The 13,007-nt window shown below is 36.4% G+C and overlaps 1 protein-coding gene across 8 annotated transcripts in view; it reads left to right on the top strand.

Annotated features, from left to right (window-relative positions):
• SLC4A10 (solute carrier family 4 member 10) overlaps window positions 1-13,007 on the top strand; it is a 312,033-nt gene that overhangs the window by 226,888 nt on the left and 72,138 nt on the right. For all 8 annotated transcript variants that reach the window (XM_004743945.3, XM_004743944.3, XM_004743949.3 and 5 more), the window contains 4 exons: window positions 1,478-1,578; window positions 4,615-4,789; window positions 5,407-5,540; window positions 5,936-6,181. In XM_004743945.3, coding sequence (XP_004744002.1) covers window positions 1,478-1,578; window positions 4,615-4,789; window positions 5,407-5,540; window positions 5,936-6,181 — 656 coding nt within the window. The remainder of the gene's footprint in view (window positions 1-1,477; window positions 1,579-4,614; window positions 4,790-5,406; window positions 5,541-5,935; window positions 6,182-13,007) is intronic.

The following is a 13,007-nucleotide window of genomic DNA, read 5'->3' as shown; positions in this document are numbered from 1 at the left end:
GTCAAATATATACTCACTCATTGATTTGTTTTAAAATACGAAAATCCTTGTGTTTCTAAACAAAAAATATTTCCTGTATTTTTTTCGGAATATTTATCAATACTGTTCATACATCTCTTTTCACATACCTTTTCCTCTTACTATAAGATGAACACTCCTTGATGAAACAGGTGCTTTAGAATGGTGAATATCTTTCATGGTTTATCATTTGCCTTATCTAAGGATAGCTTTTCCCATTGTAAGAGAGTGAGTTAACATAGCCAATAAGGGATAATTATCCAGAAGACCAAATAATATCACTTGTTTTCTGAGGTTTGTGGAAGCTAAGAAATGTTTCCTGGGTGACTGTTGGGTGTTGAAGGTACTGAGGCCACTCTTAAAGCCCTTTATGATGGATGATAATTATTTATATGTAAAGGCAGTTCCTTCATCAATTGACACACATTCTCTTATTGAACTTTAATTCACTGTACCTGGAAAATTATAAAAATATTAAACAATGAACTTTTCTATATTTTGTGCATTTCAAGGCCTATTTTTCTCATGTTTTAAACCTGTGCCATTTTACCTAAATGTCCCATTGTACCCAAGAGCATTTGAGAGTGGTTACACTATTTTGGAACGGCAGTTAAGTAAAAATTTTAATTGCACCACTTAAAACATTTTTATGATCCTTTTAAGTCCTTTTGAACACATTGGCATGCTCTAAGATAGCTGATAGGTAGGATTTTCCGATTTTTTAAAAACCTCCGTTACTGACAAAAGTGGGTGGAAGACACTTGTGAATAAGAGAGCACTTACATAAGCCTCAGTTAATTTTTCAATGGCTCAACTAGAAGTCTCCTTTTGTAATAATCTTTTAAATCTCTGTGAGTCAGAAAAAAAACCATATTGTCAAGCATTCCATGGGTAGGAAGATATCAGCCAGAATAAAAGAGGGAACTACCCTCAAAAATAGCTAACGATAGCAGTTTAAATTTATGGAAGGGTTGAGCTATGCCAGGCATGTAACACCGCCATACCTAGTGCCCCTCACTCCAATCTACCCAGCCCTTGTCTCTCTGCCCCCTTCCTTTTCTTCATTTGTCTTCATAGCTCTATCTCTACTTGACATTAGAGATTTGTTGTTTGTCTCCAGTATGAATGCTTTTTCTTGTTCATCTTTGCCTTTCTAGCATCCCTAACAATGCATGGCCCACGAGGCACCCAACAAAGATTAGTTGAAAGAATGAACAAATGTCCATCACTTCATTTAATTTTTTCAATCACACTGATAGATGCTATTACTACTAGTAAACAGAGGAAGAAACTGAAGCTTTAGGAAGCCTAGATAACTTGCTAGAGGTCATGCAGCAAATAAGTAACAGAGCCTGGGTTCTTAGCCACTCTGCATATTGCCTCAAGGGAAAAAAATTTGTTTTTGTTATTTACAACTAGCACCTGAAATTAAAACACAAAAACAAAAAACTTCCTGCAGGAGAAGAGGAAGATTCCTGCTGTACCGAATGGAACAGCAGCTCATGGGGAAGCAGAGCCCCACGGAGGACATAGTGGACCTGAACTCCAGCGAACTGGAAGGTTAGTGAAAAGCATCTGTATGGTACTTCACAGACCAAATGGGATACTGTTCTTTGTGTCAGGAATTGCCGTTTTGAGATGTAATTTTTTTAAGACTTTGAGTACTTAAAGAATGCCTATTTATTTGAGTATCTAGTACTTGAATACCTGTTTAATGTCAATTAGTTTGATTTCCCAGTATGTGCTAATGATTTTTGTTACTATTAAACCAGAACAGTGGATACCTCATTCCATTTTATCTTACCCAGTCTTTCGTTTTGCTGTGCATAAAATGCATTCACAGATTCTTAGAATGAATAAGAAAACTGTCAGTTGCCCCTTCTAAAAGAGCCTGTTGAAAGCTTCAAGTTCAAGATGGAAATAAAAATAAATACCAAGAACTTACTCTTATAGACCCTATCTCATTACATGCAAGTAGGATGTATATAATAGTATTTTTTATTTTTGCGGTTGTAATTTGAAAGAGCTATATGATTTATTTTTCTAATCACACATCTTTGAAGAGATGAAAGCTTCAATTTATTTCTTAAAATGGTTCTTTATCGTTTTTTGACAGCTTGTCTCTCTTCAAGCAATGTGTGAGCAGAAAATCAGAAAAGCTTGGGAGGGGCTGTCTTCAGGGAATATGTGCACACAGCCTCCATTGTAATTGAAGGCAATGGCAAAGGCTTTGCAGGATTGGTACTCCCCTCCTCTCAAGGCCATTTCCGGGACTGCTTTCACTGTGTCCTCTAAGCCGACTTTCCGGTTTCTGACAACTCTGTGCATTTTAATTCTCCTCTGTTCTTTCCCTTTATTTACGTTTTGTCTCTGAGGAAATGTCCTTGAACGTCTTCCTCGGGCTCCATATAATTTGAGATGATTCAAGCAATTTTTTCCTTTTCCCTTTACTGGAAGCGCGGTTACTTCTTCTGTTGGCTTTCATATTTTCAAATGCTGTCTTTTTATTTTGGGTGGTTCTTTTTTTCTCTCTTTTTTTCTCTCTCTCTCTCTCAGGTGTAACATGCCACATAGCTTAGATTTTTTTCGAAGTTCACTTTTCCTTACTGCTTCCTAAATCCTCCCAGGTCACCAATATCCGGTATCTTCGCTTCTCCAGAGTTCTTCCACAGATTCTGTTGCTGACATGACTTGAAGTATCCATTACTCATCTGCTCTCCTGGAGTTGCTGGTGTACATCTGGGCTGCTCTTGCACTGTTCTCTGCAATGACCTCTCACTTCCGGATTTAGATTTTTGCTGCTAACAGCACGTTTATTACGCAGTAATATAATAGCTATTTAGACTAATGTATGCCCTAATAAGTAATTAATTAGAAAACAATGGTCTAATAGGAAGTACTATCAAACCTATAAATGTTAACTACTAAGTAATAGTTTATAACCACCTCAAAATATCTTGGGGATTAGGTGGGATATAAATTATAAATGAATGAATAAATAGTAGATTAAATCTATTTTGAATTGTGACTTTGATAAGTTAATACACCATTCAGAAATGATCCTCCCCAAATAAAAACTATGCACATGTTTAACAAACACACCTAGGGGAAACTAAGGTGCTCTTTGTGTGTGTGAGTGTCACAAGTTCACTGTAAGCTTCTTTTAGTTTAAATGTCCTCTTTTCAATTAGAATTTCATCCTATTCAGTTTCTCCTACTCCCTGTCTTGCTGATGGAAGCAATCACTAGGAAATCATAGTGATTCTATCGCTTGTGTAATAGTAAGATAGTTACTAACATGGTACTATTGTGTCTATGTCAGTCAGATCAGGGCACTTAAAAATAATAGTCATAATTTTCTGTTATCCTGAAGATATACATATTTCAACCCAAACCAGAATTTGTATCTCAAGAGAACAGTAATTTTTGAGGTGATTCTAAGATTGCCAGTGAATATTTCTATGTAGAAAATAAATAACAAAACTTAATATTTTTGCATAATCCAAATATATTCAGCATACTGGCACTGTACTGGAACATAGTAGATTTTTTTAACCTCCCTGCAGGAACTTAATCATAGTCTTATTCATTTTAATATGACATCTTTATTCCATGGAGCACAAAGAGCTCTTAGTAGCCAAGTGTTAAATCCACGTATTTTTACCAAATGTTCCAAGAATGAGAATACCTGTACATTAATACTCTCGTTTCTAGTAGATTGAAAACATCTTAGTCCTCAAGTTTTAAGGAGCATTTTACAATTTAATGCTATTCACCCCTGCACCCCTGCCCCCTAATCCTCCTTCAAGTGTTTCAGTGTGGGTTTTGGGTACATTTAGAGTAAGTGTGTTTATACTAGGGAAGGCCATTATTGTCTTGTGAATGATAGATGTTGGGATATGTTTAAACAACAGTGGATCAAAATTACATTTTTCTAGATTGGTTATTTTAAGGTCCCCTTCCTAATTTCCTAAAAATGAAAACAATAATGGAAGCAATCTGTCTTTACTAGATATTACTGTCGTCCCTAAGGCCAGTTAGATGCCTGTTGGAAATGATACCGGGTGAGAAATATTTTGGCAGAGAAAGCAGATAACTGGAGCCATGGTTAAACACTCCATCTTCTCTCCAGGGTAATGCCCACTATTGGAGACTATGAAGGCCAGTTTACTCTCCCAACCTTCATGTTCTGCTATGCTAAATGAAATGTAAATGATTAGAAAATACTGCCAGTGATCGAGAGTAGTAGGCCTGAGTGTAGGAGGAGTTGATGAAGATAGAAATGGCACAGAGGTTAGAGAAATCCTTAAATTTCATTATTTGAGTTTTGATGGAAGAACCGCTCTGAACCTTGTCTGAGAGAACCTGGAGTTTTGGGGTTGCTGGCCCAATATTTGGTTAGGACTGGAAGTAACATAGTGGTACAAGCCATCTCTGTAGATCACAAGAATACAATGCAGCAGGTTAAGATGGGTCTCATCTCTGCTGATGGAAAACATATACTGTGACCTGGCAACACAGTAAATGAGGGTTTTGATTTGTGCGGGTTTTTTTTATATTTGGATTTCACTATTGTGTTTCTTCCCCCTGTCTTAGGATTTTTGGGGGACTTATTTTAGATATCAAAAGAAAAGCTCCATACTTCTGGAGTGACTTCAGAGACGCATTCAGCCTGCAGTGTTTAGCATCTTTTCTGTTCCTCTACTGCGCCTGCATGTCTCCCGTCATCACGTTTGGAGGACTGTTGGGAGAAGCAACTGAAGGTCGTATAGTATGTATTATGCTCTCCTTGGATTTTTAAAGCTCAGTCAGTGCTTAAGATTCATAGTTAGATAAGTGTCCATTTGCTTTTGGAGTCTGTCATGAGGAGAGATTTGATGTGTGGTCGTACCTGTACTCTTCATACGAGTTTCCTGGATGGCTAGTAGAACTGGTAATCTGAGAGTGGAATACCTCAGAACAAGTTCTCAGTCTCACACAAGGTTCTGGTCTCATCCCTGACCCCGATCCTTAGCTAGCTTTCTGCTCTAGTTTTCAGCTCACAGGGAGTCCTTTTCCTACTTACACCTTTTCCTGTTTATACAGGCCATGCTTCTGTCCTGAGACTTACCACAAACACATGTAAGCTGTTACAGGGCAACCCCTCCCCACCCCCCCAAAAAAGCAAGATAAGGAATGTGGTGAGGACATTTCCCCACTGAGTACCACTCATATTCTGCTGACCGCTTGTCCCTTTTCTTATCCTCCTACTCCACATCCTGCCCAGGGTCGCTAGACTTTTCATAGCAAAGGAGAAAGGATATACTCATGCATTTTAAACATTGTCCCACTAGTCATAATGGTTGCCTGTACAACTTAGGTAATGGACTTATTTCTATCTCTACACAGAGTGCAATCGAATCTCTCTTTGGAGCATCTATGACTGGAATAGCCTATTCTCTCTTTGGTGGACAGCCTCTTACCATATTAGGCAGTACAGGACCAGTTTTGGTGTTTGAAAAGATTTTGTTTAAATTTTGCAAGTAAGTGTCAAATACTTTTGGCCTCTTACCCCCTCTCTATTTTTCCACTGTGTTTATACTTCTCTCAACATCACATTAGGGGTCTGCTGGGAGAGGCAGAAGTGGTTGATTCGATTCAGTTTGCCATCTTGTCTCTCCATGGAAAGAAAGGGAAAATAAAAGATTTGTGTAATATGTTAAGTAAAATTCCTAAAAGGTAATACTCTTTAAACACTGAGAAACCCCTTTTATTTTTGTCTCCTTAGATGTTCCCTTTAGACAGTCTTGAATTTAGATACTCATGGGATGTGAAACTTATTTCCTTTCACTTCCTGAATTAGACTTATTTCCATCTTTTTAAAATGGTGGCAAGCTGTTAAATGACCTTATTCCCACTGTTCTTTTCCTCCTTCTAGAGAATATGGGCTGTCATACCTATCTCTGAGAGCTAGTATTGGCCTTTGGACAGCAACTCTGTGTATCATACTCGTGGCCACTGATGCAAGTTCCCTCGTCTGCTATATCACCCGGTTTACCGAAGAAGCTTTTGCTTCTCTTATTTGCATCATTTTCATTTATGAGGCCCTGGAGAAGTTGTTTGAACTCAGTGAAGCATATCCAATCAACATGCATAATGATTTGGAACTGCTGACACAATACTCGTAAGTAACATTTTCCCTGTTGGCTGTGGGCTTTCCTCTTTACAAAAATTGCTATTGTTTTAAGAAATATGAGAAAATTTGTCCTGCAGATAAAGTGAGTTAAATTGATTCATGATCTAAATCTCTGACCAGACTCTCAGAGTTCAACAGGATTTTAGAAGTCCTCTCTTCAGCTACCCAACTGATCCTTAAGTTCTCATTATACAAACACAAACAAAACTCACTGAATTTAAATGTGATTTTTGCTTTCAGAACTTACAGCATTTATGATGGAGGTACTCAGGCTTTGCCTGTTGAAGGTAATATTACCGTTTATATTTCAACATGGGTCTATACCTACTGCACTTTCTAGTTTTAGTACGCCAGCAGTTTGGAATTTTTCTAAGCCTGTTTTTGCAGAGTGTATGTGGATATTACGTTGCTCCTTTCTTTGATTTAATTTTAGGGCTTTTTGGTTGCATTTATATAGATACATTTTTGTATAGCAAATATTTGAAGCAATATATCCTTTATAAGTCAGTTAACCACCAACATTTTCCTATAAACTTCTTAGACATGGCATCAAATCCTTTGAAGGTTTATTACCTTTATGGAAGACATTGGAATTGTTGAAATTAGGCCAAAATAGTGTAATGTTAGAATTTTGTTGAGAATGATGTAATGATAGCGTTGAAAATAGTATCATTTTTAGTACTTTAAATTTTTCTTGGTCATCGTAAGTATCTTTAACAGTATATGTCTCTTTCAGACAAGAAAAATCAGAGTGGAAATATAAAATAACTTCCCCAAAAAGCAAATAGTGTGGGTGCTGTGAACAGGACTCAGAATTGGATGAAGGAGGTGCCAAAGACACTCAGGAAGCAGGCAAATCAGGACAGTTTGATCAGAATGAGGGATAACCCTTTCATTTCTCTTTAGAGAGCAGTGTCACCTAATTTGTATCTCCTTGCTGGACTATATATTTATCTGCTTGGATTTTTCAAAGCTATTACATGCCAGGCACTACACTAAAGATGTAATATTCTGTCCCCAGTGAGTTTCCAGTTTAGTAGGGAGTGTAGACAAACAGAAAACACAATGAAACAAAGTGCTGTGTTAAGAGATTGATACAGAATGCAATGGTACCACACAGAACATCCTACCCAGATTTGGGGTTCATAAAGGACTTCCTGGATTCCTCCAGGAAGGAGGACATAGAAGACCAAAATATTGGTAGGAATTAGGAAGATGCTGAGGAATAGTGTAGGAGAGGAATAGTGTAGGAGAGAGGTCTAGATGGAAGGAATGGCACAGGTCTAGATATAAGAAACATATTAATACTTTGAAATATTGGCAAAAGTCATAGAGATAGTGGTAAAACAAGAAATTAGATTCCAAATAAGCTCGCCAAAAGAAACAACATAGAACAAGTAAATCAGGTAAAAGCAGGACTTTCCCATTTGAAGTGGTGGGAGGCACCATCTGTCCACCTTTCTAGTTGTTCCTGAACCTTCAGTGGCCACTTTTAAGTACTTCAGACCGAGGAATACCACTTAGTATCTCTCTGGATTTAAAAAGGAAAAAGATCAGAGAAGCAAAGGCTGAATAATGGTCATAGCTTGAAGGTAGAAGAAAAAATAAGAGAGAAGGATCAGAAAAAGAAAAAAAAAACCACAAATGTCAGGTTATCAAAGGCAAGGGACGAGGCTGTGCCAAGAGACCATTAGAGCGATCATCATTAACGTAAGAAACCGTATTGGGTGGGGAGGGGCGGCAGAACTACGTGCTAGTTTGCAAAAGATGAAGAAGGGAGTAGGCGGTAACAACATGGAGAAAGTATGCACAGGCCTTTTGGCTATCAAAGAAACTGAAAAACAGTGCCCATTGGACAGGCCAGTGAATTCCTGCGAATGGTAATTTGTGACAGAAAAGAGCTATGTGTGTTTGGAAATGAGGACATAGAGGCAGAGGAAAGAGAGAGATTAGAGATGATGGTGAGAGAGCAGATAAATGTGGGATTGCAACCTCCCTAAAAACGATGAGATCGAGACAAATTGTGGGGTTCAGTAAAACAAATGCTCAGACGATAATTGGAGAGCAAAAATAGCTTTGTTTGTCCATGATTCCTGCTTTTCAGGGCAATCAGGAGGAGAGTTGCATGGGTCCTGACCCTCAATGTTTCCATCTCTGCTTTTCTAAAAACAGATCCCCACAAGTTTAAGTTATGCTTTATCACAGGGTATGCATCCAAAACCTAATCTTCTGAAGACTGAGCAAGAATGTGTACTAATCACTGTGTCCCATTGTCCAAGTTCTCTTGGACCACAGTTAGGGAAGACTGGCTCCTCCTGCTGGGTGCTGAGGTTTTAGTACAATTTGGTGCTGGAATGGGTATAAGAGAAACAGGGAGCTTGACGATTTCTCTGGGAAATGTGCTGATCAGATATCTGTACAGTACCATCCTCACTTAGATTTTCACATTGTGATTCCCAGGCTCCCAGTACCACCCACATTGCACTCATGAATCTGATCAGGATTGCCATCACCTGGTCTTTGGAGAAGCAAAGCCAGTACTTTGCTATGCATATAACATATATTTATCAATGTACTTTTAGTCATGTGTGTTTAAAAAAGTAAGTAAAAGTATTGCTAACAATAATGGCGAATGCATTGTGTAGTCTCATATGTGTGCTTGAAAGCATTTTTTGTTTCATGGATTCCATATGACTTCTGGTGTGTTTTCTTGTTCTTGCCACTGTGACCTTTTCACACCAATCAGTTTATAAGTGCCATTATACTCATGCTCACCTAAAATTTTCTTGATGTTGTTGGCCTCATGCTTTCACAGTTTTTATGAGAAAAAAATCTTAGAAAATGTCATAGCTAGGATGCTGTATATCTGAGATTGCAATCTTTGCAAAATTAATATGCCTCTGCTTTCACATATTTTGTTTAGGTGTAAAATATTGAAAAAGGCATCGTATTTAGGACCTGAGTTTCAGATATTCTTTATACTTAGGCCGCCTATATTCAAATTTTCTTAAATTCATAGTTTTACCAACCAAATAACAAAATGTCTTTGATTTTTTTTTTAAAAGGCTTTCCTAGTTTTCTCTGGCACCCTAACCTTATAATGTGGTAATATGTAGACCTTATATTTGAAGCTATAAGCTTTCTTTTCATTTTGCCAAGAGCAAGTGTCAAGATAATCAATTTAGTTTCAAGAATATATACATTACACCAGATGATCAAGCTGAATATGTCAAGTTAGCAATAAGTAATGAGTTTGTGGGAATAACTTTTTCTAGGTTGCTTTGATTTTAAGAAATGGCAAAAATAGAATAAAACATTCTGCTTATGTAAGATGGAATGTTCCTTCAATATATAGTAATAATTTAAAGCTCTCAAAGATGGCTAGCTAAAGAAAAATTGGGGTGGTATTAATTCTTTGCAGTTGGTTGGGTCAAAGCAAAGAGCAGGTCCAATATACTAGCAGACTAGAGTTAAATAATATTCAACAATTACCAAACCATTAGGAGGGGTGATTTTACTGCTAGGTTATGAAAAGATTTTGTTTTTTTGTTTGTTTAGTTTTGGTACCCCCCCCCCCCTCTGTTTTTTGTCTTTTCCAGTTCCAGCCCTCTACATAAACCAGGACTATTCTGGATAAATATTATTTATTGAGTGACATTATACTCATAGAAGAATATTATTTTTCTTATCTCCTCAACTAGATTTGAGCCTTCTTTAAAGTAGAAAACATACAATAATCTTATCCTTCCAATCCCAACATAATACTGTAACTATAAACTATAGAAAGTGATACATACTGATTAACTGAACATGTAAAATAATTGACATCACCTGGCCAATCTTGTTTGGCAAGACAACGTGCTCTTGGACAGTAACTTTAACATGACTCTCAAAGACTTCAGCTAGAAGTTTTGAGTAAACTTGAGATGCTATGAATATCTTAATGTGGGATAAAGATGTACAAATCTGGATCTGTAAAATTAGTTCTGACTGAAGATTTACACATGGTGCCAATATGGTGGATAAATCATCTGGAAGAACAAGGGATATGATTGCAACATTTAGCAGAGGCTGAAAATTTCTCAGCGATGTAGGGAGAAAGAAAATGAAAGGGAAGCTTTCATAACTCATTGACTTTATAGTGTTCACTAGTCAAAGAATAAAGAATAAAACTCGGCTTTAGAGAAACCCCCGTGTTTCAACTTTCTAAAATCAGATTTTTACTTCATATACAAACTTAGCCAGATTTCTTGCAACATTAGTTTATAATTATACTTTTATGTATTTATTTCTGTAATGTATGTATAACTCCACCAGGTTAATCTCTGTAATGCCAGGTCCATGACTAATAGGCACTCTCTGAACCTGCTGCCTTTATGAAGTGCTCTGCATGTGTCCTAAAATGAGCATGTTCACATTTTTACATTTTTGGGAAGGCCCCTTAGAACTGATAGAAACATTTAACATAGAGTTTTTTCTCTTTTAAAAAGCTGATAGATTATCTGACATCTTAGAATCAAATAAATATAATTATAGGCACTCAATAAATGACTATTCAGTAAAGAAACTTCTGGCAACCCATCCCATTCTTGATTTTTAATCCAAACACTTGCTATCTTTGTTTTTCCTTCTCGCTTTGAACTAAATTCTTATTTTAATGATAAAGTCTTAACTTCACTAGCAGTAGCATCCAATGTAAGTTTATCATTTGCCTCTTTTATCTTCATTGTTTCTAATGGGTTATGAGCCTTCTGAGTGCTAGATCAATGTGTCTTCATCTTTCTTCCTCCAGGGGCCAAGAGGGTTGGTAGATAGGAGAAAGCCTTCTTAACTGTCTTGCAACTATTTTACTTTTCAGAGTCACCTTTAGTTACTATTTTCCTTTTCTTAACTGTAGGTTTGCAGATATTAAGTGAATTATTTTTCATGCTTTCTTGTCGAAGGGCTGTGAAAGGACAGAAATTTACATGAACATCCAACATTAGAGGGAGAGTGACAAGTAAAACTGTTGGTTTCTTCTCGTAAGATACACAGAATGGCCTCCAGTCATGTGACTGTGTATCAAATACACAGCATTTCACTTAGTTGAGATGTGATGAACATTCTCAGAGAGTTTACAATCTTTAAAGTACTGACCTTATTTCACTTCCTGAATTGACCTAGATTTAAGGATATAATCTGAAATATTTGAAATGGAATATAATGATGTTTCAATTTATAGTAAAATAGCACAGATACTGCAGTAATCTGTGTATGTAGGTTAACCCACAGCCATTGGTAGCTGGTATTTTAATCAGGAGTCTAAACTCCAGCAGTGTTCAACTAAGATTAAAGCAGAGAGCCTAAACTCCAGAAAAAATTACCACAAACCTATCTACTAGTCACATCTCAGTCAACACTAAGGCTTTGTTGAATGTCAGAAATGGATTTTCATTGGTGAAAGTACTAGTTTGTTAATCAGTGTAATGAACAGTAGTAATGTAATTAAAGGTAATCATTTTGAACTAAATGAAAATGAAAACACAGCTTTTAAAAATTTGTGAGATGCAATTAAAGCAATTCTTAGATGGAAATTTATAACATTGAATGTGTGGATTAAAAAAGAAGTGTCTCAAATCAAAGATCTCAGCTTCAACCTTAGGAAACTAAAAAAAAAAAAAAAAAAAAAAAAGCAATTTAAAATGGGAAACCAATAAAGAAAATTAAAGGACCAAAGTCTGGTTCTTTGAAAAGATCAATAAAACCGGCAAGCCTCTACCTGGGCTAACAAAGAAAAAAGGAGAATGTACACAAATTGCTAATGTCAGAATGATATTAGAGAGAGGGGACATCTCTAAATGAGAGATGGGGACATCACTAAGGATCCCATCAGCACTAAAAAGAATATAAAGTGATACTATAAACCCACAAAATTGATAACCTAGATAAAATGGACTAATTCCTTGAATAAGACAGACTGCCAAAACTCACACAAGAAATAGATAAACTGAATAGGTCTATATCTATTAAAGAAACTGAATAAAAAATTAATAATCTTCCAAGAAAGAAAACATCAGACCGAGTTGAATTCACTGTTGTATTCTTCCAAACGCTTAAGGAAAACATTATATCAATTCTCTACAATCTCTTTCAGAGGATAGAAGCAGAGAGGATACTCCCTAATTCATTTTTACAAGGCTAGCATTAGCCTAATATCAAAACCATAGAAAGATATAAGAAAAGGAAACTACAGACCAATATTTGTCATAACCAAATATGCAAAAATCCTCAATAAAACATTAGCAACTCAACTTCAACAATGTGTAAAAAAAAATTACACCACAATGAAGTGGGATTTTTTTCAAGTATGCAAGGCTGCTTCAACATTCAAAAATCAAGTAATACAAGGAATTCCACCAACAGACTAAAGCTGATAAATTCCATGATCATATCAATAAAAACAGTAAAAGCATTCATGATAAAACTTTTGGCAAACTAGGAATAGAAGGAAATTTCCTCAATATGATAAAGAATGCAGAAAAACCTACAGCTAACACCATGCTTAATGATGAGAAACTAGAAGTTTTTCCACTGAGATCAGGAATAAGTCAAGGGTGTCCCCTCTCACCTCTCCTTTTCACCATTGTATTGGAAGTTCGAGCAAATGTAGTATGAAAAGAAAAACAAATGAAAGGTATACAGATTGAAAAGGAAAAATAAACTGTCTTTGTTTATAAATGATATGATTGTTTATGTGGAAAGTCTGGAAGAATCAACAAAACACTCCTGAAACTAACACGGAATTATACCAAGGCTTCAGGATACAAGGTTGATA

This window comes from Mustela putorius, unplaced genomic scaffold (genome assembly GCF_011764305.1).
Source record: "Mustela putorius furo isolate JIRA1106 unplaced genomic scaffold, ASM1176430v1.1 tig00003869_pilon_pilon_pilon, whole genome shotgun sequence".
NCBI lineage: Eukaryota > Metazoa > Chordata > Mammalia > Carnivora > Mustelidae > Mustela > Mustela putorius.
The sequence above is the reverse complement of the archived record's forward strand: the minus strand, read 5'-3'. Positions and strand labels throughout refer to the sequence as shown.